The sequence below is a fragment of the Amblyomma americanum genome, chromosome 6 (assembly GCF_052857255.1).
Source record: "Amblyomma americanum isolate KBUSLIRL-KWMA chromosome 6, ASM5285725v1, whole genome shotgun sequence".
Classification (NCBI taxonomy): Eukaryota; Metazoa; Arthropoda; class Arachnida; order Ixodida; family Ixodidae; genus Amblyomma; species Amblyomma americanum.
Genome location: NC_135502.1, coordinates 81243036 through 81270439, shown reverse-complemented (window position 1 = coordinate 81270439; position 27404 = coordinate 81243036). Strand labels below are relative to the sequence as shown.

Below are 27404 nucleotides of genomic sequence, written 5' to 3'. Positions count from 1 at the left end.
CCAAAACATGCGAAAGATGCGAAAAACCTCTATGAATAATGCCAGAAGCGTTGTAGTCCTACTAGAAGGGTTTCGGTGCCTACGAAAGGATGGAGAGTCAACCAGGCACCGTTCCAGCTCAGTGTATTGAAGCAAGCAGTAAAGTCGAACCAAGCAGGGCAGAAAGAATTTTGTGGCGATAAAAAAAGTGCACGGATGTGATGTGTCCTGGTTCCCTGATAACTCTCAAGAAAATGTTCGCTGCTTTCCTGACACATCAGCCGACAAGCTAACAAACTTATTTTCAGCCGAAATTCTTCCCTCCGGTCTATGCACTCGGTGAAGACTATATACCCAATTTTTTTTTTCCTTTAGCCCAAAATTTGCTCCTGAGGCCTATTTACAATAATGCCCTGATGGATTAAGCAGATCAACTGCTGATCTGCAGTTAATACAATTATTCTTGTATTTATTTATTTATTTTTTGTACGGCGAAATAAGGTACACGGCGATGTTGTGTTAGTTTAAGGCATTGATTCTTCCCATAACACCTCAAATAAAGCGAACGGTAAGAGCCATTTTTTTATTAGTGCGCATACAAATCCCCCGAAAAAGACAGACCATATAGAGCACACTGTAGCGTCGGTACTCTTTTTCTCGTGTAAGAAAGCACTTCAACAGCATACTAGGCTCTGTTCTTATTATGCACGAATTGGCAAGTCGATGGTTACATCAGACATATTTAGATTACACCTGTTTTACTCAATTTAAGCTTACCTATACTGAGTGCCATGATGCATGATTTATGAAATTTAACAGAAATTTGTGAAGAAAGATATGTTGAGCAGAGTTCAATAACAATTTGTTTGACACCACCCTGACCACGGCAGAAAGCGTTCTGCCTTTATCGAAGCCCCGCCGCGGTGGCTCAGTGGTTAGGGCGCTCGACTACTGATCCGGAGTTCCCGGGTTCGAACCCGACCGCGGCGGCTGCGTTTTTATGGAGGAAAAACGCTAAGGCGCCCGTGTGCTGTGCGATGTCATTGCCCGTTAAAGATCCCCAGGTGGTCGAAATTATTCCGGAGCCCTCCACTACGGTACCTCTTCTTCCTTTCTTCTTTCACTCCCTCCTTTACCCCTTCCCTTACGGCGCGGTTCAGGTGTCCAACAATATATGAGACAGATACTGCGCCATTTCCTTTCCCCCCAAAACCAATTATTATTATTATTTATCGAACAGCCAAAAGCTGTATAAGATGTCAACCCTACTTCAACAGAAACGCAATGTTCATTTCCTTAAGGGCATATGCCTTGATGTATAGAGACGTTCAATCTATTGGAGAGGAAAGCAGTATAAAATGACCCATTTCCAGAGCACATGTCCTTGAAAACCGAAAAGCTTTAAAAGTAAAGGTTGTATTTGAGAATAAGTTATGTCACTAGTGCATTTGAATCTGAAAGCGTGCGAGCCCCAACATGCTGGCCCAGAGAAATCCGTAGTTATCGCTGTGTTGGAGGAGTCCATCCAGAAAAACAACAAGTAGTTTCATTACTTTTTTCCGTTAAAAATGTTTATTTTCCTTTTGTCTTTGTTAAGACACTTTCTCACTCTGAGTGCCGGCCTCGTAGCTACGGTAACGAGGCCGCAGCATTGCAGTGGCGCGCCACGAAGGACAACATCGACAGATGTTCTCGCTCAGATGTCTGGTGTCCAAGATCCAGAAGAAAAAGCATAACGAAGTAATGTTATACTGTGATGAATAGTCCGAGACAGTATGGGATGCCGGATTATACTTAACGCTTAAGTTCAACAAATCGGAACCTCGCCGGCTTGTCCGGAGCGTTGGCCAATTTCCCGACGAATCCAATGTCTTCGTAATGGTACTCTATCTTGTACTTGACCAGTAGCTGCACAGGAAAGTAGACTTAACAGAGACAAGCAAAAAGTTATCGCGCAACCTTTACTGAGAGAAAGTGAGCTATTTAGAAAGACAAGCAATCGTAGGCACAAAAACAAAGATTGCAAGTGCCGCATGATGGAAGCAGCTACAATGTCATGCCCTGAGCAACAGTACATGTAGGCACATGCCGGTTTCGCAGGGCCGGGGTGTTATCACTTTTCAGTCGGAGTAAACAGTGTTCGCTTGCAACCAATCCTCTCATTTTTCTTTCGGAACAATGGCATAATTGTGATGCGATTTTTCAAGCATGAGCCAGACCAATATTATTTTCTGCAAAGGCAGCGTAGGCCTTCAGCCTTGTAGATTTTAGTGGTGCCAAACATTGCACTTCTTATTAGCCTGTCTGTTCATCCTTCTGTACAACGTAATTTTGTATCCTCGCTTGAAAAGTGAGCATCCTGACCCTACGACAGCAGTTGTGTTTTTTCCGCAGTTATGATTTCTTTTCCGATTTTCGTAACGTTCTTTTATCGCCTTTCTCTTCCTAAACTCTCTTCACAACGGGGCTCACAGTGCAGGTGGTTTTCGCACATTGGTTAAAATCTCTATTTCTTTTCATAGAGAAATCTTCCCGTTCATTTTCTTTCTTTCTGAAGTAAATTCTGCAATATTGCATCCAATCCGAAGCAACGTAGTCCCTGAATAAACGCTGCTGCCGAAACCAGTGCCCGGCAAAAGTTATGAGGCTCAAAGAACAACTAAAGCTAACATCTAAACCGAACCGCAGTGCAGTGGGGCATGTGTCATCGCGAGAAATCGGGTTGCACTTCATAGCTTATGCTTTGTATTCAGGCATCACCCCCGGGCACAAATGGGACGTCCCACTGACACTGCAAACGAAGCTGCCGTTTTCTCAAGTCTTTTTCGGAAACCCCCATGTCGAGTTCTGCATTGGCCATCTGAGTTTAATGAAGATGGTACTATTAACGAATAGATCGCTGCTAAAGTGAAATCCCCTTTGGACTCTCACGCATGGCCAATGAAGCAACACAGCAGCGTATTAAACGCTCCATGGAAACGGCAGCTTTCTGAGGTGCAGTCGCAGGAGCATACAGGGAACATTGGCCTCGCAAGTTTATGAACTATAGCAACAGGCATGGCGGTTTCGCCGCTCCGATCGTTTGCGCTTGTGCGAATAGTTTTGTGCAGACGAATGCAACCAGAGGAGCAAAGAATAAGGTTGTGCAGCAAAAGATTCATATAGTTGGGAGAGGCTGTTGGCCATTAATGATATCATTTATATGCCTCGTTTTGATTTTTCCTCGCGGAAAACGGTCTTCGTTGCACAGTATAACGACAATACTGCGTTTTTTCTCAATGTTAGACTAGCCTTCAGCTGAGTGTGATCGACGAGACATCTAATACGTTGTAAACGTTGCTACTACGCACCCGTGTGCGAAATTGACTGGAAGCTTGTTGCATCAATCATGAATGTATACAACACTCTCAGGAGTCTGCACCGCGTGAGAGTAGCGCAAAGAGAAAGCGAGAAATCTGTTTTAATTGGGCGCTAAATTACCATAACCCAAACACCTGCTTATATAGGCTTAATATGTGCTTCCTACGCAGCTTTGCGCTTACCTTGACGAGGAGTATCCAGACTTCTAGTTCAGCCATCCTCCTACCGAGGCACATGCGTGGCCCAAAGCTGAAAGGCAGGGACGCGTACGGATGCAGCACCCAGTCGTCACGCTGCTCCTCGCTCTTCAGCCACCGCTCGGGCATGAATTTATGCGCGTGAGTGAAGTTCTCCTCCAGCTGGCTGGCGACGTAGTTCTCCGTGAACACTGGCGTCTGCAAAGCCGAAACACGTTGCTCTTTTAGGCCAGGGAAGAGGAACGAAGTTTCCTCCCCATACTTTCTGTATGGCCCGAGTAAAACACCGTAAGGAAGACAAAGTACTCTGCAGACACCATACCAGTCTTCCTTGCTTTCATTTTCTTTTGCGCTAACAAAAAGGAAACAAAAGGAAATGGGAGGGAACCCTCAGCATTTAGTTTTTTTCTACTAGATTTTTTTTTATTTTTGCACGGTTTAGAAGTGAGCTCCGTATTCCGCACGACTCAACAGTGCTCGCGTTGTTAGGGTCCAAATTTGCTCGGCACATTCGCGTAGCTCTTGGGTCACTGTGGATAAAAGATGCTAAAACCGAAGTAAAACAAGCCAAAAGTAGCTGCCTTGCCTCCCTGGCTCCAAATTTGTTGACAGCGTTTAATATGCATTAGTACAAGCAGATGATTAAGGCTCTAGCCATACTTTCACTGGTTTGGAGTAAATATTGACAGGCAGAGTGTAATTAATGACCTTTTTTTTAAAGGCGCTCGTTAAGTATCATCTTTGTCAGATGTACCCAGATTCTTCTCGTCATTGTAATGGTTGTTTTTTGTGTGGAAATAAATCTGGTCTGCTCAGAGGGAGCCACAGTGGGGCGAAGGCATACAGAGATTTCCTGTTCCTAACTTTGGCAATTAACTCCTTTTACTCTGGCTAAATCCATAAAACCATGTCAGAGGGAGGGTAGTTCATTGCGAACAAAATCTTGGAAGGACAGAAGACCCAAATGGCGCCCCTTCCTGTGCTCTGTTTACGTACTTTTATACACTTGTCTACATTTTTGTTCTTTAATTCCCTCATGAGTTTAAAACTCATGACTGTTTTTCTTTTATTATTCAACAGTATATGGGTAAGCGACGAGTGAATAACCACAAAAGCAAAATAAAGGCAGCAGATCTTCGCTTTGCTCACGCCTGTTGATGCAGAAATGCAACGTGGCAAAATTTACGCGAGTTAGCGCGTTGTTCTGCGAAACGCTGTGCTTCGCGTGTGAATATGGCGCGAAGTTGCGCGACTTTCGCTCACCGCTCCAACAGGCTTCAGGCGTTCTAAAACAACATTTACCATGCTTAAAGGAGCAGTGAGGAAAAGTTCGCACAATTGAAAGTGATTTTTTTCTTGGCATGTCGAAATTTGCCCGGCAGGAAAAGACGCTATTTTCCCGGAAAAAAGTGCATATAAAAGTCTTCCCCCCAGCCGATTCAAATTTTTGACGTCCTTACCGAAAAGGATGGGTTGCCACTGTGAATCGCGGCGTATATGCACCGGTGCCGATGCAACGTTGGTGTCGATGCACGCATTTAAATTGGGAAATTGGCCGGTATGGCGATATGTAAATATCGTTTTCTGCTGATTTCTAACTGATAAAAGATGCGTTTTTGTTTAGAGTGGTCTCCTTGTGATTAGAACGCAGCATCTTATCGATGCAAGTTACCTTCAATTTGTCCTCTGTGCCCCTTTAAACCGACGTTTTGGGTCCACTCCATCTGCGCAGCAGCATTACTGGAAAGCGCCAATAACGGATCATTGCGTTGATAAGACACGTTTCTTCATTTTACCGCATTGATGGCCCTTCCCTTTGCTTGCCATTGTTGCATCCTTTCTGCACGACTACAATACGTCTCCTATGTGTCTTGCTTTGCTGCATAAGCTAGAGGTCTTCGTAAAGTTGTACAGGGCCACTGGCCTTGGCCGATAAATGTGAAGATTTAGCGGATAATAAAGCGCCTTCATCCAGCTCACCTGTCCCTTCTATCACGAAAAGCGACGTTATGCCGCAGCTTGCAAGATTTGAAGTTAGTATATTAAGGCTATTTGGAAAGTCCAATGCAGTCGACTGCGACATGTACCAAAAATTATTTTGGGTTTTATATATCCCTTCTCTTACGGCGCGGTTCAGGTGTCCAAAGATATATGAGACAGATACTGTGCCATTTCCTTTCCCCAAAAACCAATTATTATTATTTATTATTATTATTTTTTATAGTGCTGCCATCTGTGGGCAATATGGTGAATGCTGAACATGAAGTTCTGACTTCGCTCAACAGATGGGAAACATTACTTAGCCGAGTTAGTCGAGTAAGCCGAGCTGGTGCTCCTGTGTACAAGGTGTTCCTCAATGACTTTACACAATTTTTTTAAATAGGCTTGAGTTAGAAGAGCGCGTTTTTCGGCATAGCATTGTCATCGGCGTAGGGCATCAAGATTGACCTCAGACGTGCTAACAGAAGGCGAGTTAACAAATATTGACTAGTTAGGTATTAACTAATTACTGTTAAGCTCCTTAGTTATTCAGAAGCCTGTAGCTCACTGGATGTTTATCCCTATCAGTTTTTAGAGTTTCGAAAGCGCGGTTACCCTCGACGACCCAACAATTTTTTTCTATTTCAACGAGTTACGTACACTGGAGAGGTTTCTTTGCCTGCAAGCTTCACGAAACCGCATGTGTTTTGACACGATGTGGCCAAAATTTGTTGGCAAAGAGCGCCAAGGGCAACCCGGTTTCCGAAATTTTAAAAATATAATATGGATATTACTTACAATGGGCTGCACGCCTCTCAATAATTAAGCAGCCTAACAATAATATTTGAAAATGAGCTATTAAATATTAACTAGCCTGCTCTTAGCATGTCTTAGTTGTATTCTGATGCACTACTGCGCTGACAATGCTATGCCCAAAAACTCTTCTAACCCACAAAGCCGCTTTGTAAAAATTGTGTAGTCTTAGGTAAGTCACCTTTTATATAGAACACGAAGCTGAGCCAGGAGGCACTCGCCGAGCTAGCTCCGAATCTTGAGGCTAAGTGCCAGATGGAGGCCAAGATGCATTTTTACATTTAAAAAAGGTAATGAAAGAGAACTAAAACCTTAGTGCGCACCCGGAGATGTCAAGTAAAAAAAAAAATAAGCACATATGAGAAATTCGCAATTTTTGCGCACTCCCTCCGTGTAAACCTGCGGATTCCTTGGGGGATTCTAACTCAGGAGCCTAGGTTAATGGCGCACCCCATCGACCAACGTCCTTGACTTTGAGCATGAAATAATAGTAGATAAAAGCGCCGACAAGCCATTGAGATGGCGAAACGAGGACATCTGGACATTAACAGGGACGAACGAAAAAGACGCATCGCCTTCATGCATGTAGATAGGTCTTCCTAAAGTATGGCTAGAAAAGAAAACGAATAATAAGCAACAGTTGAAAGTTGCCAGGAATTCAGTGCGAAATTGCTAACGCTGGGAGATCCTGAAGTGATCCAGTTTGGCGCAATGCAGCCATCAATGGCAAGTTTTCAAGTAATTGTAATAGAAATTTAGCTCGGTGCCGCGCTTTATAAGTAGAGGCTATTCTAAAACGAAAGTGAAAGGCATAGTTTACTGATCGATTGTGTAGGAAGTGTACAAAAATCAACGATTTTTCTCTTAACCGCTGGTGCATGAAATGTAGTCGAATGAAGTGGCTGCTACGATAACCTTCAAAATTACCTTACGAAACGCAAAGGATAACGGCTGTCAGGGACAGCAATCATCAAGGCTAAGTTATCATTTGTTTGTAAGATTTGGGAAAAAAGCGAAATTGTGATTTGTTGTGGTACCCTGAGCAGCAGAGAGCGTACTGCGAGCAGTTGTTTTTTACAGCTGTTCTAACGATGATAACGCTTGAACGCTTGAGAAAGAAAGAAAAATCAGCAAGAACTACACAAACCATTGCGTCTATGGCTACAGTATGTTCAATTACTAGCACATTCAAAAAGCAGGGAGCGTGTTAATATTGGTAGCCGCACCAGGTAACCGCTTTTCTCCCTAAGGCAGCATTTTAGCTGATAACTAAATTCTTCGCTTTCATTAAACCACAAATTTCCAGAAATAAAAAACTCCTTGCTACAGTATTTAGCACTGGGCTTATTGCAAGGAATCTCGGGGACACACTGAGTAATATATTGCCGCGAATCTTTGCAGTGCTTATTTGTTCATTAGATGTCACGTAGTTGTGACAGCAGTCGAAGGAGCGATGAAGGCGGACAAAAGTTCTTCTAAAAAAAAAACTGTTTATTGGGCTGACTTGAGCCGACAATGGACTGAATCAATTGGCGGTGGCGAAGCAACAAGCGTGCTCGGCGGTCGTCGAACAGAATTTCCGCCGCTGTCGGCCATGCTCAATTTAAAGCCGATAATGAACTTTCGAGATAAAGCGTGCTAAGTTACTAGAACATTCTGGAACAACGTAGAATCAGCTCTGCATGGCTCCGATCAATCGAGATAAATCTAGTCGCGTCTAGCGTCGCAAACAAAGCGATAAAGCGGCGTGCCGGCAGCTTTGAAGAATGAACAAACCAACGCTGCAAAGATTCCCGACAATATTGCCTCAGCCTAAGGTACGCTGTGACGTCCTTGCAAACTGCGTTTCTTTGCGCCATTTGCTGTGTCTACAAACGTCCTCCTGATATTAATGGGCCCTCAAGAATACTAGAGTGTCTGTGTGTTTTAAACGGATAAATACTTACCCCTGCTGGTATGGTGTAGCCAGACATGACAACGTCGTGGTCCAACTTGCGGAACACGCCTGAAAGGACTGGGTTTATCCTGTAAAAAGAGCTTTGATTTTACAAGAGGCGCTCTGCTAAGATATAATCGTAAAACATATTCGCTGGGCACACACCGGCTTAATTTCTAATCTTCTTAAGGGAGGTACAAAAACTAGCTGAATGCTTTTCAACTGCTATGCAAGTACATACATACTCTAAGGTGGCGTCGTAAGCCGTACCTACAGCTGTTTCCTAGAGAAAAACTAGATATTCTCACGACTGGAAGTTGCCCAGTGCTAAGCTCGATAACGAAATGTGTCTCTCGCATAAAAGCAAGCAACTTCAGAAACGCAGGACACTGTCAGGGTTTCAGAAAACGAATGACTGCGTGCTTCTCTAGCTCGCCGATGCGTGCATACAGGTCCGAACAGCAAGTGGAGAGCGTTACAGTGTTACACGGTCCTCGCCGACAAAGAGAGGCAAGCGGTTTTTTCAACATGAAAATGCACTTCGAAGCCTACACGGACCGAAGACTATCATGATGTTATCGTATATAAAAACTTAGTCCTACAGCAGGCTTCTTGTATTTTGTAATCACTAGAGGAGCATGATCAAATGTTAAGGGGAATCCCCTCAGGTGGAGTAACTTTGTAATAAGAGTGTGCCTGTAAGCATTTTACCAACACTGTTACCACTTCGAGTTACTGATCAATTCACTCTCGTCGTACCGTAAGCTTACCGTCCCGGTTAGCTTATTTGGTAGAGCGACTGCTCCGGTGAAACGATGGTCCGGGGTTCGAACCCCGGACCAGGACTAATTTTTCTTTAACTACTAAGTTTCTGAGAAAGCTGTATAACTTTCCTTCCTAGCCGTATGGCTGCGCTTGGGTGGATGGCAGTGAGTAAATACTCCCTTATTACTAGAGGACCATATATGTAGAAGCGTAAACTTTTCAAGGCATATATATGAGCGGAATTTCTTTCTCCATGGCAACAAGTAAAGAACCTAATTCATAAACTTTGGCAGATAACGAAGGATTCAAAGCAAGTCCTTAGTTTTCTCTGTAGTTGCCTGCCAGCCAAAGAAATAGAGACCACACATCGAGCCCGATAGAATCGGCCATCACAAGTATCAGGACACAACAGATACTAGTATCAAGGACAGAAGTGGGTGCACTGCTTATACCTCAGCGATTCTTTGAGGCAAGCCTTGAGGTAGGGCAAGTTGTTAAGATGGCGGGACTCAACTACGCGGCAGTCTTCACCCACAACAGAAAGCACTTCTTGCCGAGCCTTCTCTTGAGCGTCAGGGTTTTTCGCCAGGTTGTAGACACAAAAAGTGGCTGAACTGGATGTCTGAAGAGAAAAAAAATTAACCCGTTTTATGCTCAGCTAAGGTATCTCTTGTAGCAAATAGCAGCAGAAGCAACAACAACAGCTTCGAAATATTGTTTAACCTTGGCTTGTTTCAACAGCTCATGCTTGAGGCGCTCGACGCTACGTGTCAGTTTATTCATGGCTAAAATCGAAGTTTTCTATTTAGTTTCTTCCTTAACCAAACTCGACTGTGCCTATTATACTGTCTTAAAGTCTTATTAAACTACGTTAAATATACGAAATGACCATGCCTGTGTGTATGCACTGTTATTGTGTGCTACAGGCTCATTATGTAATCAAGTTAGTATCAACTCTTCGAGATGATGCGGGGAGAAGGGTACGAACTTCAGACAAGCTATAGATGCGTTAAAATGCAGTAAACATTAAATCCCAATTCAATATCTCTTTATGCTCCGGAAAGTGTTCGTACAAATGCTTCGTGTACGCTGACGAGCCTTGTGCCCATGCGCATACACTCATGCAATCCCATACAACAATCGGTACCCTTCCCGACAGCAAAAAGAGGGGAAAGAAGGCACATCTTGAATCGCAATATTATGTGAAGAATGGCGCGGCAGGTATGATCAGGACGCGTTTTAGCGCGCTTATTTTAGCTTTTTAGGCTTCCTCCTGTTAGTTTATTCTTCTTTTAATCATTTCTTTATCCTTGTTACTCTTGGCGTTTTAAGCTTAATAGTTTCAATCTTTTCCCCCTGTTATTCATTGGCATTTTGGATGTTATCTTTGGTCGTGTTCCGTTGGGTTATAGTTTTTATTTTTCATATTTTGCTTTGTTTGCTGATTTAGACCTTTCGTGCGATTCTGTTTGTTGTTTGCGACACGGCTTTCCTGCAGGTTGTTTTCTATAGAGTGTTTTACTTTTTCGTTTGTACAACCGGGGAAGTTCCAAACGGGTTGAATGGTCTAGTTTTACTTGTTTTGGTTTTTCGTCTTTTTTTCATATTTCATACTTGCCACATTGCTTTTCGCTTGCTGTACATTTGCTTCCATGATGATTAGATTTATATTCAGTTAAAGCACTCCGTCACGTGTGCTGGTTCGGCATTGATTGTTTGCTATCATGTCAATGTCGATGCCTAAGGTCATACCTTGTCTATTGCACTTACCTTCCTTGTGTTTCCGTCTATTGCCACTTTTTTCTCTCGTGGGGCATGGTGACTTGCATAAATTGGGTGTATTGGCAGCCTTGAAATAAGGTTGAACAATGGCGCTAGTGTGTGTGTGTGTGTGTGTCGTCTTCTCTTCCTTCTCAGTTTGCGTCGCGACATTCTTCACATGAAACGTCTCGCCAACCCGCCCATACCTTTACGCTTGTGAATTACAGCACGCTTGAAGACACTGTGAAGACAACTTCACGGTTACTTTTAGCTATGATAAACAGAACACAAACACAGGATTCTTACCGTGTCAGCGCCACCCATGATGAAGTCGCTCATGAAGGAGAGTATTTCACCAAATCCGAGTTTCTTTTCGACCAGAAGATGTTCCAAGATTGTGTACTCCTGGTCTGACTGTCTCGTTCGAAGCCGGTTTGCGGCCTCCTGTATGTGCTTGAAGAGTCGCCTGCGATACGCAGAAATGGTAACCTAGTTACACGGCCCGAAAAGATGCGGCCACTTCACTCGCACACATGCGTACCAAATTTGCATATTATAGTACAAACTTGTGTGAAATGTAACATCTAATCATGCTGCTAAGGAAGGGGGTCATAAAGAAGGGAAAAGAATAGGAGCACAATCTTCTTCTCTTTTATGCTGCATCGAACTCCGCATGAGAAACACAAACTACCTCTAGTGCTCACCTCGGAGCATATGGAAAATTTCAGGCAGTTAGCGACACGCTCTCAGTCGAGTATGACTCGCGATAGCTTGTTGAGGGGTCCTGCCAACCTGGTATTCGAACTTATCCAATCGCAACGTATCATTTCTGCAGGCGAAACCTGTAGCAATTTACCTACGCGCTCGCTGCTACAAACGAGAGGAACCGTGACATGTGAGCATTACGACCACCGTGCCCGCCGAATAGAGCTGTTCGCTAGATCTTAACTAGCACACTGCCAAGATCGCGAAGCACCACTGCAGCTTGAATGGAGCGATTTCGCCGTAGGAACAAATCTAACATGCGGTGAAACTGACGCACCACTGTTAAAGCCGAGGCTATATATTTGAGAACGCCGGTCACGACCCCAGGGCCGTATGTAGGTACGGCTTTTAGAAATGGCCGCACCTACGTATAGCCGAAAACGTACCTGCTTAGGTACATTCTAGTGTATCTAGGCAGTGTACCTAGCGTAGTGCACATAATCAGGCAGGTTTTACACGGACGTGGCAGTGCTTCTTATGTGATTGGTAATGTACTGGATGGAAAACTTGTAATGTATGAGCGAAAAAATAGGAATTGGTAAACACTCTCAAGATCCTTAATTGTACTTTTTGTTTTGGGTCTATTTCCGACCACTTATACGTAGACGATAAATAAAACTAATATTTAACTATTTTATTGCTACCTGCCATTATCACGATTTTTGAACAAATTAGAAAAAAAAAGACATTTCATGTTCCACACGAAAGCGAGCGCTTATACTGCAAAAAAAAATGATCAGAGAAAACCCGAATTACGGATATGTTTCCTGAAGAACTCGATTTCTACCCGTATTAACCGTAAAACTACCACCTGATTTTTATTCCTTGAATTCCGAAAAACACAAAGCACGCAAACGAAGGATCCTTTTAAAATTATGGAGCACACAGCTTACGTAGTATTAAGAATTTAGACTCAGAAGTTTGTAGCATAGCTTCAGTGGCCATTCCCAAAAATTGCATTGGCTTTTGACATGTTGGTTTTGCTCATCACACAGTGTAATTGGATTGTTTATTAAATTCATATTATTTAGCCTGTTTAGCTAGCCATATCGCGGATGTATTCTTAACCCGGTTGTATCACCTCGACGTTTTGTTGGTCTCTTGGTCTATATATATATGTCAGCAGCTACTTCGCCATTCAAAAACTGTCGTGAAATGGCGCAGTTTTTGTCTTCAGTTTTCCGGTTTTTTCTACAATACCCAAAAATTATGGACAAAATCCTTTTTCAACGGGAAAGTGTTTATCAGCCCAATTTTTAGGAGTTGCTAGATTTTACTATGACAATTAAAATAATTGCAGTTCTCTCCTCGGCAGGCTTGCATTTTTTCACTATTAATGTTATTGATACCGTCAGATACGTTCCCCATTTATTTTCTGTACAAGTCTTGCCTGTTCGGAGCGTGTGAGGGAAACAAAGATTTCGCTACGGATCGGTAGAACGGACCATTACCTTCAATATTTTCATAACAGCTAGCACCTTTTTTATTCAAGAACGTTGGACAGGAGTTTGCGTCCGGATACGTCCCAAAGGATACGTTAGCGCAGCTTCTCTGCACTCTGTTCGGATAGTCAACGGGTCGAAGGCTCCCGATGCGCGGTGTGTTAGAAGAACAGCATTTTGACTTCAGCGAAAACATTTGTTGGGACTGGTGCGAATGAGAAATTACAATGCGTTCGCGCGGACGATTTTCTTTCACCGATGGAGTGGTTTCTGCTGCGGTCTCAACCGCTCAAATCCGTCAGAATTTGTTGTTGATAATAACTGACTGGTTTTCCGGCGCCACGACCTCGAGTGACTGCCGTTGCGAGTTTCTGGTTCAGTTTAAGCGCTTCTAATTGCTTCGAACTGAATAAATCTAGTCGAACAGAGATATGCAGAGTAGCTGAATCCCAATCGGGTGCATTTCTTAATGGTGTGTTGCTTTTGTATGCAACCAGAATTTGCTTTTTTTCTTCGTTTACTACCACATCACAAGCAGATTGTTCCCTATTACAAGGACAGGAGTAAAGGGTGACCGCACATGCCCACAGAAAGAAATTATTGAATATATTGAGTATTGGCTTTTGGGGAAAGAAAATGGCGCAGTGTCTCTCTCACATATTGGCGGACACCTGAACCGCGCCGTAAGGGAAGGGATAAAGGAGAGAGTGGAAGAAGAAAGGAAGAAAGATGTGCTGTAGTGGAGGGCTCCGGAATAATTTCGACCACCTGGCGATCTTTAACGTGCACTGGCATCGCACAGCACACGAGCGTCTTTGCGTTTCGCCTCCATCGAAACGCAGCCGCCGCGCCCGGGCATTGACGTATAACTGCTGTATGAGCGTTCAGCCTTACGCGATACGATAGTATAAGCTCTTTAGTATTACTGAGCGTGCCCCAGAGGAAAGATGACCTGAAAAGGTGTGCGCAGCCAACATGTAGGCGCCACTTACAACGTGAAGGCATCCATGGACTTCTCGAACTTCCGCCAGGTAGGCGTGCGGAAGTAGCGGAAGTACGGGAAGCGGTAGCCGAAGATCTGCAGGCAGCCGAACACGTCGTTCATGTCTTGCAGAAAAGCTGCCCCGTCAGAACCGGGCGGGAGTGGATCTGCCAGGCAGCCGATTCGCGTGTCTGCCGACGCCAGCATGACGCCTTTCGACATGAGAAGGAAAGCATGGGGGGAAAAAGAAAGACACGTGATCGCATGTATCTTGGTGCTCTATAAACACACCTCGGGTGCAAGGTTCTGCATATAGGCCTCGTTGTTAAGAGAGGCGCGAGTCGAAAATTCCGACTTACGATTTTTGTTTGAATTTAACATTATTCTGCACATCGAAAAAGCATGGCTAGGTAGTGATTATGGGTTCGTGAAAAGTGTGCCGAAGAAATATTTTGGGAAATTTTTCGTGTAGGAGTTCCTACAGATCTCTGCTGACCAAACATTCCATGCATCTAAGTTGGGATTTGAAGCGCTGTTGGCACTCGGAGAAACGAAAACAGTGCTGCTTGAATCAGTGTACTCTCCGCCTTATATAAAGGAATTCGAGGCCTTAGGTGGGGCATCTTGGTTTGGCAAAAAAGCTGCGTGGGTAGCCTGTTGCTGAATTCTGAAAAGAAGCTCTATGTAATGATAACTTGCGACAGTATATAATTTCAATGATTTTATTAATGTTTGCGGTTGTGACACCGCCAGCGGCTGCGAACAGCACACGATTGGCTTTACGCTTCTCAAACAGGGCAGCAGCGCACAATAGCTGGCTAAATTTTAATTTTCTTATCGCTGATGTATAATGAAAAAAATTAAGCCATCAGCAAGGCAAGAGGATCAATGTCTAGGCCTGACCGTTTTTAACGGCACACTGAAGGCTACTAAATCCATATTTTGGTCTTAGTAAAGACAGATTCTATAGCTCTTTCTGGCCATGTTGATGTGTATTCGGGAGAAAAATAGACTTATTGGTGTTGAAAGTGGATCTTAAATCGACTATTTTAAGCAGACAGTGTTAAGGGTCCTGATCAGAGGAAAACCGGGCGTCGTCGTCGTCTGCTACGGCGGCGGCATGACTGAAAAATCCCTAAAAAAGCAACCAAGGCGGGCCGCCTAGGTCGCGTGTCCTTGTAACGTCATCGCAACCTGCTTACCAGATTTGGATAAAGCTGCCTACCGTGGCGGGTGGGTGTGAAATTCATGAGTGGTCACGAGAGTTTCCTCGGGAACGACAACCTGGGTCTTACAAGCTGCATAAGTGGCTGTATTTGAAACAGCAACCTGCAGGTGCAGTTGCTCATCGATTAACAGCCGCCGAAGCATCGCGCACAGCCGCTCAAGTAGAAGACTCATGCCTGAATATATCGCAAAATCTAAAAGCGTATAGAGCTGCGCTCAAATTTCGCATTAGGGAGTATTGTAATCGTCGGTGAATTCTTTTAGCACAGACCATATTAACGCACATATTCACTCACAATATATGATCACCGTAAACAAACTCAGTCCACTCCTTGACGTCATACTGAGACTCCACATGCCCTTTTTTACAAGGCCGCTTTACCTTGAACATTGTTTCTCTGCGGCAGTTGGATGATGGAAACATCAGATAAGAGACTCACGCCCAAGAAATCACGCACTTGTGGATAGGGCAACGGCATCGGCCTTAAGCGAGATCGGTGGATCTCGAAGCACAGATAGAAAGGCGATACCCTTTGTAGCACACTCTTAGTTTTCCTGTATATGCTCCCGCAGGGTGCATCCCTGCGGGAGCATATAGAGGAACACTAGCACGCTCCATGTGAGCAGCGTCCTCAATCGGTGACTGTAGGCAGCCATTCGAAACGCCCTCACCATACCCCCCCCCCCCCTTCCCGAGGTGAGGTGCTCGGCACACTAGCCAGTATATTCTAGACAACGTAACTTAACAGAATCTGCTCGCTTGGTGAACCGCGACGTCAAATGAGACGGCAGCCAAGGCACCAGCCTACAGCTAATTGGTATTACAACATCCAAAACTTGCACACATACTGCCGCCATACCTTTGCCCGAAGAACAAGTACAGTCAGGTAGCTTTTTGTGTTATTTGGCGCGTCTCGAAACAAAGCGATTAAGACAATAAATTAAAACACAAGTAACTTGTGCAGGTCGTCCCTACATGAGCCAGGCCACAACAGCAAATTCATGTAAAAGAAAAGCCTGCTTTCACAACTTACAGATTTCCCGTGCCAACAACGCTTGATGCGTACAGGTTTATTTCAGTGCAATAAAATTGGCGCTGAAATGAGAATTTGTAAATGTTCTGCATGGTAACTTCCGTTACCATTGTGTCGCATTGTAGCTATCAAAGAATGCTAAAAGAGGCTTTGCGAGACCAATTAGTTTTAATCGAACACATAAAACAAGGATTGCAACCACACCAAGACCAATAACAAAGGTCCAAATGCCTAGGCATAGGTCCACTTCAAAACCGCGAACACCGTTATTCAGAATTACTCACTCTCTAGCGCCCAGCGGTAGAGGATCGTGTAGCAGTCCTCCACTTCTTTCTTCTCGTCTCGTGTCTTGTCAATGAGCTGCAGTGCGTCCTCCGCGATCAGGTCCATGCCGGGCACGTATGACATGATGGTGCGCGGCCGGAGAGTGTAGGGCTGAGTCTTTGAGCGCACTTTGTACCACTCCTGGCCTTGCCTGCGGTTAGAGAAAGGGTGCGGCGATCAGCTAGCGGCGACTATAGGTGCGTTCCGTAGTGCTGCGTGAAGGTCGTCAAACTTCGCCGCTCCAATGGTGAGAAATGCTTCGCGTGCCTGAAGGGCCCCTCCACACAGTAAACGTTGCCACCTCAAAGGCTGGCAACGTAGGCTGGTAACAAGGGTGAAGTACAACTAGAAAAAAAGAGGAGGCTAAAGTCCGCTTGGAGCCGCCCTTTTTCAAAGGGCTTCTGTGCTTTAGAAACAGGAAATTAAAAAAAAAGCCCTGGGATACGCGTTTAGTCTACAAGCACACCTAAACACCACGAGTCTGTGGGAGCAAAAATGCACTAGCAATCTCTGCGTCTGCGTAACGGTCTGCGTAACAAGTCTACGTAGCAAGTCTGCGTAACGGTATTGTTCAACATTCCACATTTACATTTATCGTCTTCGCATTGCTTCTTTGAATTACTTTTTGCCATTTGTTCTTAGGAGGTAGAGGCTTCCGGAAGACGGAGGTGGGTTAATGTGAGTGGGTGGTGAGTGGTGGCTGAAGGCTTTCTAGAGGGTGGTGTTCGTGTGTGTAGACTGGTAGATGGGACACACGGAGGTGCACCCCCCGCAGAAGACTGCCAGAGAGTGGAGGCCAGTGGTTGGATTATGGCTGCAGGCCTTGGGGATAGTAAGAGTGGTTGCAGCTTTTGGAGGGTTATGGTGGGTGGATGGGTGAAGGTTCGTAAGAGGAAGATGTATTTTATTGCGCTAGCACTTATAGTGGCTATTCCCCGCATTTTGACGTTGTGTCAGGCGGCATTCCATTCAATCGTGAGAGGCTGATCGGGAAGAGCAGCCTGAGTTGCAACCCAAGTCCCACAGATGGCAGCACCGGCCATAGCACCTGCTTTGTGCCACTACGCCAATGCTCAGCTGCGCACCGGGTGGCTTGCCTCCTTAACTTAGCAGAGCAACACAGCAGCGAAACACATCATGCTAGCGCACATACCCGCATTTGTCCTAATTACCCCTAATCGACTGACATTTTTTTACCGGTGCGTGCTAGAAGGTGCGCCCACCAGATAGTGCCTCTGGAGGGTGTAGATGGGTGGAGGCCTTCTGGAGGGCAATGGCGGGAGGAAAAGTGGGTGGAGCTTCCGGAGCGTTCAGCTGGGCGAAAGTCGGTAGAGGCTCATCGATGTGAGTGCATTTTTGTCTCATGTTACTGGCGCTAATACTTGTGATACTACTCTTTAAAACGAGGTTCGAATTAATTCTTCCGTGGTAATTCCTACTTTTTTTCTTAATTTAATCTTCGGAGAGCACGATGAATTTTATACTTAGGAGAAATTTCCGTTACTCTGTGGAACTGTTCGCTAGATCCGCCGGCAGGTTTGACCACACCTCCGCCACATGTTTAAAGGAAGGGGGTGGGAGGGAGCAGCATAAAGGAAGACAGTGACCCCCCGTCTAACTCACAGATTGAGAATCCCGATGTTGGCGTAGTACTGGGGCCGGCTCTCACGGTACTTCTTGAAGGCCGTGGCACCCATGCGGAAAGGCATCTTTCCCTCCTCCTGGTACAGCGTGCGGAAATCGTCCGCACTGAACAGATGCACCAGCGAGTAGCGGCCGGGCAGGCGTTCGGCCACGATGGGGCCGTACTTCCGGTTCATGTCAGCGGCCGCCAGGTGGCGCCGGTCCGGGTGGTACTTTCCTGCGTGATTATTCAGCACATTCAAAGTCTGCCGCCGCATCGGTTAGGAACTGGAGGGTCTTTTACGTGAACTAAACCACACTGGACTTGGTTTTAAGCGCAGAAAGACAGTGCAGGAAGAACAGAAGGAAGGAGCGGAGGAACAGGTTCTTGGCTATTCCAACAAGTTACATGCACTCGAGGGGTTGCATTGCCTGTTAGCTTCTCAGAAGAAGATGAGTTTTGGTGCGATATATCCAGAATTTATTACGCTACATTGTCGATGGTAGCGGCATTTTTAAAATTGTAAAACTTGGTACGGATATTACGGTTGGCTGTATGCCTCTCAATAGATAAGGAGAATAACAATAACACTTAAAAAGCTTACTATTCAATAGTAGTTAACCATCCTACCAGGTACCACGTCTTAGCTGTATTCTGGTGCGCTCTTTCGGTGACAATGCTATGCCGAAAAAAGTGTTTTCTGAAGTCTTAGGTGAAACACCCGGAATATACTCTCGGCGCTATCTGAACAGACGCTTGTGCGTCTGCTTCCATTTCGTGACTGATACAAAACTTGAACAAAAGCCGGGAGTGAGGAATCCTTAGTCCTTGGTCTAAGATCAACTTTATCTTTGTCAGGGCATGTACGAGTCCTCTTGATGAAACTCTCGTTTAGGGATTAAGGCCTCCTCCCAGTATTCCTCTTCTTATTTAAATTCGAACACGCCTTGATGTGTTGCATGCGCCTTCTTCCTATCTCCCTCCCCTCCCTCCCTATTTTCTGAAGCTGATATCCAGCATAATATCGGCCGCCAGCCAGTCGATGTTTCAGATTGTCTTGTTATGCAGCTCTGAAAAAAAATTGGTGGAGACACTTAAGCTCCGCCTTAAGGGTATAACATGATAGCGTAATGGGCTAATGCACATATAGAGAGAATTGGCCATTCTCTCTTTAACATTCATAGATCCCTGGGAGTCCTCATAGCACTCCTTGTGCAGCGGTGCAGCAGTTACACGATGCGCCACTGCCCTGCGATGACAGGTGCTGTCAGAGGTGCTGCCACAGGTGCAACCACAGGTGGGCGACCCATTTTAATCTTCCCGAGCAACCTCTCGCGACCAGTCATTAATTTAACTGCCACCTGGCACAGTGCGCAGTTTTGACACAATCCGATGGGCAGGTTGCGATGGTGCCGTAAGGTCACGGGACCTAGGTGGCCCATCTGCCTCCTAGGTTTCTTCTCTGGAGATTTTTCGTTGATTTTTCGCTCACAACCACACGACGCCGACGACGATGCGAGACTTTCTGGGAATCGAGCTCCTTAACGCTATCACGTTACAAATGCGCTGTTCGAATTACTCTATAGAGAACGACCTTTGGTAACATACCTGTTTTTTTGTGACAGACTCGTTTCCGTTAAACACTTTCGTGCAAGAACAAGTGTGAGCGGAAGGGCGCAGCTGCGTAATGGCTACTATCAATAGTGAAACAATAGCGCAAAATACGAAACAAGCCGAAATCACGACACACGCTGTAGCGCATGACCTGTGTCTTGTGCATCGTTTTTCGTTTTTGCTTTGCCGTGCGACATTTTACCGCCACCACTAAAAGCGCTGTCCATCTTATTCGACTACAGTTAACTTCATTGTACAAGAACCACTGCTCAACCGTTCACTCGGCCAGAATGATTAGCGCTCTTATTCTTCTAGCACCCAAACCAGCGCGCGCATCCACGCCTAGATTTCAAGGGTTTGAACGACGTTTATTGAAAAATTTTCTAAATGATAAGTTTTTCATTCTCTTTCTTTACCCGTGCTCTTGTAGCACTGGCGAAGTGCATACGCATTTGGTGAAGGACGAAATGAGATCGCTCGCTAATTACTGAACTTTGAAAAGTCAGCAACATCGGGCAGTGCATGGTAGCCAGGGCACAGAGCAAAAATTAGTTTTTGAGGAAAGGAAATGACGCAGTAATTGTCTCACATATCTCGATGGACACCCGAACCGCGCAGTAAGGGAAAGGAGGAAGGTGCGAGTGAAAGAAGAACGGAAGAAAGAGGTGCCGTAGGGGAGAGCTCCAGAATAATTTCGACCAACTGGAGATCTTTACGTGCACTGACATCGCACAGCACTCGGGCGCCTTTGGGTTTCTTATTCATCGAAACGCTGCCGCCGTGGTAGGGTTCGAACCTGAATACTCCTGATCAGTAGCCGAGCGCCCTAAGCACTGAGCAACCGAGGCGGGCACCTTTTGCGTTTCGCTTCATCGAAACGCAGCCGCCGCGGACGGGTTCGGACCCGGGTACTCCAGCTCAGTAGTCGAGCGCCTTAACCATTGAGCCACCGCACCGGGTACACAAGAAAACAGTAACAGTAACTGAAAATTGTGAATATTTTTTTTTACTTCTGTCCAAGGAAAAGGCCTCGTTAACTAATATGTTTTTAAGCGATTATTTCTTGTGCAGATCCAGAACTACAGCTTCGACTAGTGTATGCTTCAGAGCTCAAATAGGAAGCCTAAGTAGCATAGCTATCTTCTGTGTAGGATCCAAAAGCTGAAACAGATGAACTAGAGTTACTCAATAGTAACTCTAGCTGACCCACTTCGTACTGCCGCCAATCGACGCCCAGGGGAAATACAGTCGGCCGTTGTTTCATCTGGTTCCCGCGCAGGGCGCTAGGTGGCTGTACCTACCTAGACGGGGCATGGATCTGTCTTTCTGCTCGCGGCTGAATTGCGAAGTGAAAACTAGGCTTTTAGTGAAACTAAGGGCTTTTGGTAGATGGACATTGGTTACATATTAATTAAATGTGGATCAGACAGTTCTCCGAAACTTGAAACCTATCTTCTTTGAAGTGAAGGACCCTCAAAAAATGGCCCCTTTTCAATAACACTCGAAAAATATTAATACTAATACACCGTAAGCTCTGCTTTTCATCTGCGTACGTACGAGCAGGCTTCAGAATGGGAATAAAGAATTTGGAAACTCACCAAAAAAATTCGGTAATTATTGTGAATGGTATCGAAAAAGGGAGTGTTAAACGAAATGTCTGGACGTAAAGATATCTGAGAACAGCGAAAAAGAAAATACTTAGAAAGAAGCCTGCTATCCACCTATGTTGAAGCGTTTAGTATGAAGTCAGGAAGGAAAAGTCATGTGATAACAGCCCTGGCATTTAAATATTCGGAATGTTTTACACGGCGGAATAATGCGAGTGAATTTTCCAAACCAGATTATTCATACTCGGCGTGTAAAAATGATAATGCTATAAGTGAAATGCTTAGCTAGAATATCGAAATACCCGTCCTGAGAGTTCTGACGGCTGTCAGCCTTCCGAATGCCATGGTTGTTAGAACATTGCGGGGATGAGTTTATCCGGTAAAAAAAAAAAATCTAATGCAGTAAAATACTACTGCGAGAATGGCGGCGTAAAAGTAAAGGCAGACTTAGGGAATTGGTATTATGTGATGTTTGCTTTAGTGTTAACATATAGAATAGTAATGATATAGCAAGCGTTCAGAATTCTGATGTTATTGACTTTCAGTACAGCGACATCATTACGAAGAAAAATAAAGTTTATCCTGATAACATTCTTCTGCGTGCCCTAAAGGGCTGTCATATCATCGTCATATCTTATCATCATCTATGTGCACAGATAGATTTAGTGTTTTTACGTGTAGATTTAGTGCTTCTACTTCATATTGGGGGATTTCTCTAAACATTTTATCTGCGTAGAAAGAAACTATCATACTAGAAATGCACGACGCTTGCGACACTAGCGCCTAGGTAACCTATTCCCTGTGATTTCCGAGGACACACAAGAAAATACATTTACACACGACCGAGAATAATTTTGACTGAATGTAAGCAGCGCCACTTGAAAAGAACATAGAGCACCGACGAAGACAACTGAGACGCGAGCACTTTGATTCAGCTAGGCGCCTACTGTCCCACTTCAACATCTAGGTGTAAAATTTACCAGCCACACCTTTCAACGCGAGAGCGTTGCACTACGACATTTGTTGGCCAACATACAACACCGTATTTTTTATACTACACAGCATAGCGCGTTTAAATCACGGAGCAGCGCTCCATGTCGTTTTCACATTACTCGTACATCGTGTCCGCATTGGTGGCTGTATGGCTGCGGCATTCTGTTACATAGCATTAGGTCGCGAGTACATTGCTCAGTCGCCTCAGATTCGAGCCAAGGTGCTAAGATGTCACTTTTCAAACGCTCTCATTATATTATAAACCAAATATGGCATAAATTGATTCAAGCCTAAGGAGACTATCAACGATGCTGCAAATTTGAGCACTAACTGGTCGTTTAACTCCGCCTCCCGAAGTTGTCACTGGTTAATCAACTGAAATTAGCGGAATTTTAGAGAATTTGTCCCTGATCGAAACGCTAGCTGAACGGGTTAGAGTCGAACAGACACTCAAACATCAGGGTGGCACTATCGTGGTTCTTCTGTTTTCCGGCAGCGCGTGGTCGCATGTCAGGATCGTCATGCCATGGACGCCATTAATCCCTTCAAGGGCATATGACTGCAGATTTTCACATAGTCGCCAATTGCGTTTGCGTTCGCCTAGACGCTCGCAAAGTTTTTCTTCACAGTACTGATCCGGACGAGCCGCCTTCTCTGACGCGTTAACGCAAGAGACTGAGTGACGGAGCGCTCACGAGGCACGCGCTAAGAGCGATGCGCCATGTGATATGCTGACGTCATAAAAACACACGGCTTCGGACGACGCAAAACTGCCGCACGTCCGACTAAAAGCTACGGATAACAAAAAAAAAGCCTTTCCAGGACCGTCAAGAGTGCCGATCACCGCCGCATAATTGCCGTTATCATATCCAGTCCTATCGCCAGGGCTGTGACGTGCCAACTTCCCGTATTTGCGCAAGATGAAAGCCCATAACGGTTGCATTGTCTGGCGAGGTACTTGGAATATGCTATCGTAACGGAGCCGGATTTCCGCAATTAACAAGTCGGAGTGATTGATTGTCATCGTTTTTTCCGCAGCGTTCGTTCGACGCGCGTTGATGTCTTAGAAAGCCTGGGTACACTCGAGCCGTATTGTAAGGACCGTCACCATGGCGCCCTCTGGCTACAATGGCAAAAAATTCTTTATTTATTTTTTTATTTATTTATTTATTACAACCTCAAAGGCCTCATTAAAGGAGAATTACATGAGGGAAATGAAGCATAATGAAGAAAATATTGTAGCTGCTCTCCACGAATGCATCTTAATTAGTGTGTTTGCGGGGAGATTGCTCTGTCAGTTGTCTTAATGACATCAGAGAAGCGCTAGGCCTCGAGATGGCGAACATTGACAAGCTTTCTGATAATAATAATAATAATAATAATAATTGGTTTGGGGGGAAAGGAAATGGCGCAGTATCAGTCTCATATATCGTTGGACACCTGAACCGCACCCTAAGGGAAGGGATAAAGGAGGCAGTGAAAGAAGAAAGGAAGAAGTAGGTGCCGTAGTAGAGGGCTCTGAAATAATTTAGACCACCTGGGGATCTTTAACGTGCACTGACATCACACAGCACACGGGCGCCTTACCGTTTTGCCTCCATAAAAGCGCAGCCGCCGCGGTCGGGTTCAAACCCGGGAACTACGAATCAGTAGCCGAGCGCCCTAACCACTGAGCCACCGCGGCGGGTCAAGCTTTCTGATCGTGTCACCCGTGTCGATCAAGTCTACTCGGTTTAACTACGTTAAAACTCTATCACTTTTTTTTCCTTTTATATGATGATGATGAAATGTATTTATATGAAATTTTATATGATGATGGTAGAAGAATGCTACACGCCTTGTTGGTTCGATGTTGCTTGATCACATTGGTCGAGGACAACTTAGCGAAAGTTGAACTGCTTTTTTAAATGAATATTGAGAGATAAGAGTCAAGAAGAAACTTTGCAAAATGACCGTCGTGTACAAGAACCTGACGAAATGTGCATTCAGTCTCGCCGAAAGCGCTTCTTTTAACCCCTAAGTTCCCACCCTCAATGAAGGCAACCAATTCGCTTAATTCAATCTTGAGTCTTGCTTGCAATCAAAGAACGGGGAAAGAAGACATGTCCTCCCAGCCGATAGTGTATTTACCAGTATCACTTGCCACTGCTGGGATCTCAGTAAATTCACTTATTTCCCAGGTGCTTCATCTACGGCCTTCAATTTCTCGCGGGTATGATATGTTTACTGACTTGAAACGTAATCATTGCCTATGAAGATGATTGCGCACAAACACCATATCTCCGATGCACCTATTACTGACGGTTGTCGTCACTAACAAACCGTACGGTTCTGTCTCGGATGCACAGCAGCTGGACCCTGCTGAAAAAACCTGCGTGAAGCAATTACCCCAGGCAGGCTTTGTTATTCAATTGTTATGCAATTTGTATGATATTGTAGGACATCCCCATGACAACTGTGGGGTTTCTTTTTAAGAACGAAAACCATTTGTATAATATCTCAATGACAAACCTGCTTGAGGTTATTGCATAATAGAACTTCATTCATTAGGATCAGTAAACGCCCACCCGGATCAAGCACATGTATCGCGTAACTCGTGCTAATGAGAAGTTATTCGTCATGCTAGCGCCCAGATTGTGAACACAGCTCGTGCCAATGCTCGACATGACTCGTTACTTCCCCGCACGCGGTTGCACTCGTAAAGGGGACGTGGACAAAATATTGCTCCGCCCGCTCTCTCGGGCTCCTTCGCTCCCGAAATTCCTCGAAGCCGCTAAGGCGCGTTCCCCGCAATGTCATTAGTCGCGGCTGCTAATTATTTCTTACATTTGCTGTCAAACAGAGTAGAAAGACAAGAACTCAAATGCGCATAGTTTAGTGCGAACATAGGCACGGTAAACACTCACAGCATGGGAAACTTCACTGCTGGATTGTCACGTAACTTTCAATGGCATTTAACCCTACAAACGACACCCTGGCTATGACAGGCGTCGTAACGGAGTACTCCAGATTATTTCCCACCATCTGGGATTTTTAAAGTGCGACGACATAGGCATGGACATCTTGAGTTTCGCTTCCAAGAGAACACGGCAGTCGCTGCCCGGATTCAAACCGCGTCCTCGGGTTCAGCAACTCAACGCCTTAACCACTGAGCTACCATGGCGGGTCTTGTGATGCAAATCATGTGGCACTGAAACATTTGGGTATTGAAGCTGGCTGGAGCGAGAGCGTCACCAATGCTTGTAGATGTGTAGCACGAGAGACTGGTAATTTTCTGTTATGATCTGGGGCCAAATAACACGTTATTACTTCGTGAATGGCACTGGAGGCCATTAGAGGCCAGCGCTTTTCAATGATTACAAACTTGTAAATGCAGAGGTTTGTGTCTACAGAGGCCGGCGAACGCGTCTTCACTATTGTGGTGCATGCTTGACAAGATCGAGAAAAAAGAAGCTGTGCGCCTGAGATTACGCGGGGCGTCATTGTTCAGTAAAGCATGTGATTATAGGCTTGCCGCATAAAACAACAGCATTTAAATGACCAGACGGCTAGGTTTAAAGGTCAATGTTAAGGGGGAGTAATAAAGGATGGTTTCTATGACCCTTCTTTTTCCCGTTAAGCTATTTGTGTAGCTGGTCTGATTACTCATGGAGCGAGAGGCATGCATTGGGCCTACAGATGAAATTATTGCCAGACATTTTGCGTAGCGGGTAGATGCTAGCGTTCAAAAAGAAAAGCACACGCAATATTTAGCAACCGAAGTTAAAATAACAACAGAAATTTAGTGAAGTCTTCATGTCTCATGTCGATAGGTGATCAATAATAATAATAATCTGCTGTCTTTAAAAACAATGTCTGTGTGCTTGCTACTTACGTCATACAGTAAAAACAAACGCGAAAAGTAGAACACGTTTGTCAATATTATCAGAATTTGAATCAGTTACTCTGGTAACGTATTTATGGCAAGACAGCATCCTGCAACATCGGCACCATACGGAAGTAAAATGAAAAAAAATAATCATGAGTGCAATGAACATCTTCGCAGATATCGCCTAGTATCTTCGCCGCGAAGGGGAAGAGATGGAGGGGAAGAGAGCCTTTTTATCTCAAAAGCCTTGAGTTCGATGGCCGCATCCGGATATATAGTGTCCCCGCTTATCAAACGTTCAAGTCTCCTCGATTAAGCCATATTTGTAGCGCTACATGGACATCGAAATATATCCCCAGAGCCAGACAGCGAATGCTTTCACAACATGTGAGCGGTGAAACGACAGTATTGAATTTCTACGAAAATTGCGGCACCATATTTCTCGAACCCAATATATCTCCTAAGGTACGACACGTTTAGGCTTCGATTATTGGTGGTCCTATTCTATTTAGTACGAAATCATGTAATTAATGGCCGCAATGAGCAGTATACAAAGACGCTTGTACAATAGATCAAATAATATAATATTAGTAAAAGTCGCAGAAAGGCAAATTCTTTTTTTTTTTTTGCTTGCATTACTCCTTCAGTCTTGGTCAATCCGTTCTGCGAACGGAGACAGCTTGACCAGACGGTTCTCCTGTCGCGCCATCTACCGGTGTTGTAGACTGAACGTGCCGCCGAACCACTCTTGCCAGTATTTTTCTTGTTCTATACACGAACTGAAAGTGGTTACACTTACCCACAGCACGCCAGTACATCCAGGAACTCCCAACCAGTGGTAGCGAGGGCACCCTGGGAACTTCACTAAATGGTTTAGGCTTGATGGCCGCCGGCTTTTCATCTTCGATGGAGGCGACGACTGGCTGCGAGTACTGCCTCGTTGAGGAGGCCGCACTGCGCCACAGCCGCAACGGTGGCGTTAGGTGCCTCATTCCGAGTCGCGCGTGATGTCCTCCTGTCTCAGAGACCTGGACTCAAGACGCGAACTGAGCTCGGCGACTCAGATACATTGCGCATCAAATGTCATTCACACAGGACGAGAAGTGACGGACGCGCGGTCGTCTTGCTATCGC

At 45.0% G+C, this 27404-nt stretch overlaps 1 protein-coding gene across 1 annotated transcript; it reads right to left on the bottom strand.

Annotated features, from left to right (window-relative positions):
• Positions 1-1529: 1529 nt before the first annotated feature.
• Positions 1530-27404, bottom strand: LOC144093786 (putative cytochrome P450 49a1). The gene is made up of 9 exons (XM_077627493.1): positions 27071-27404; positions 18189-18426; positions 16526-16716; positions 13991-14192; positions 11098-11257; positions 9483-9652; positions 8276-8354; positions 3522-3734; positions 1530-1887 (listed from the first exon to the last, which is right to left on the bottom strand). The coding sequence occupies exons 1-9, from the start codon at positions 27261-27263 to the stop codon at positions 1774-1776; spliced, it is 1560 nt and encodes a 519-aa protein (XP_077483619.1). The 5' UTR covers positions 27264-27404; the 3' UTR covers positions 1530-1773.

Coding starts and splice junctions, on each gene's coding strand:
- LOC144093786 (XM_077627493.1), bottom strand. CDS start 27,263: ATGAGGCACCTAACGCCACCGTTGCGGCTGTGGCGCAGTGCGGCCTCC. Junction 16,717..18,188: donor AACATCGGGATTCTCAATCT/GTGAGTTAGACG, acceptor CTCTAACCGCAG/GCAAGGCCAGGAGTGGTACA. Junction 3,735..8,275: donor GCTACACCATACCAGCAGGG/GTAAGTATTTAT, acceptor TCGGCTTTGCAG/ACGCCAGTGTTCACGGAGAA.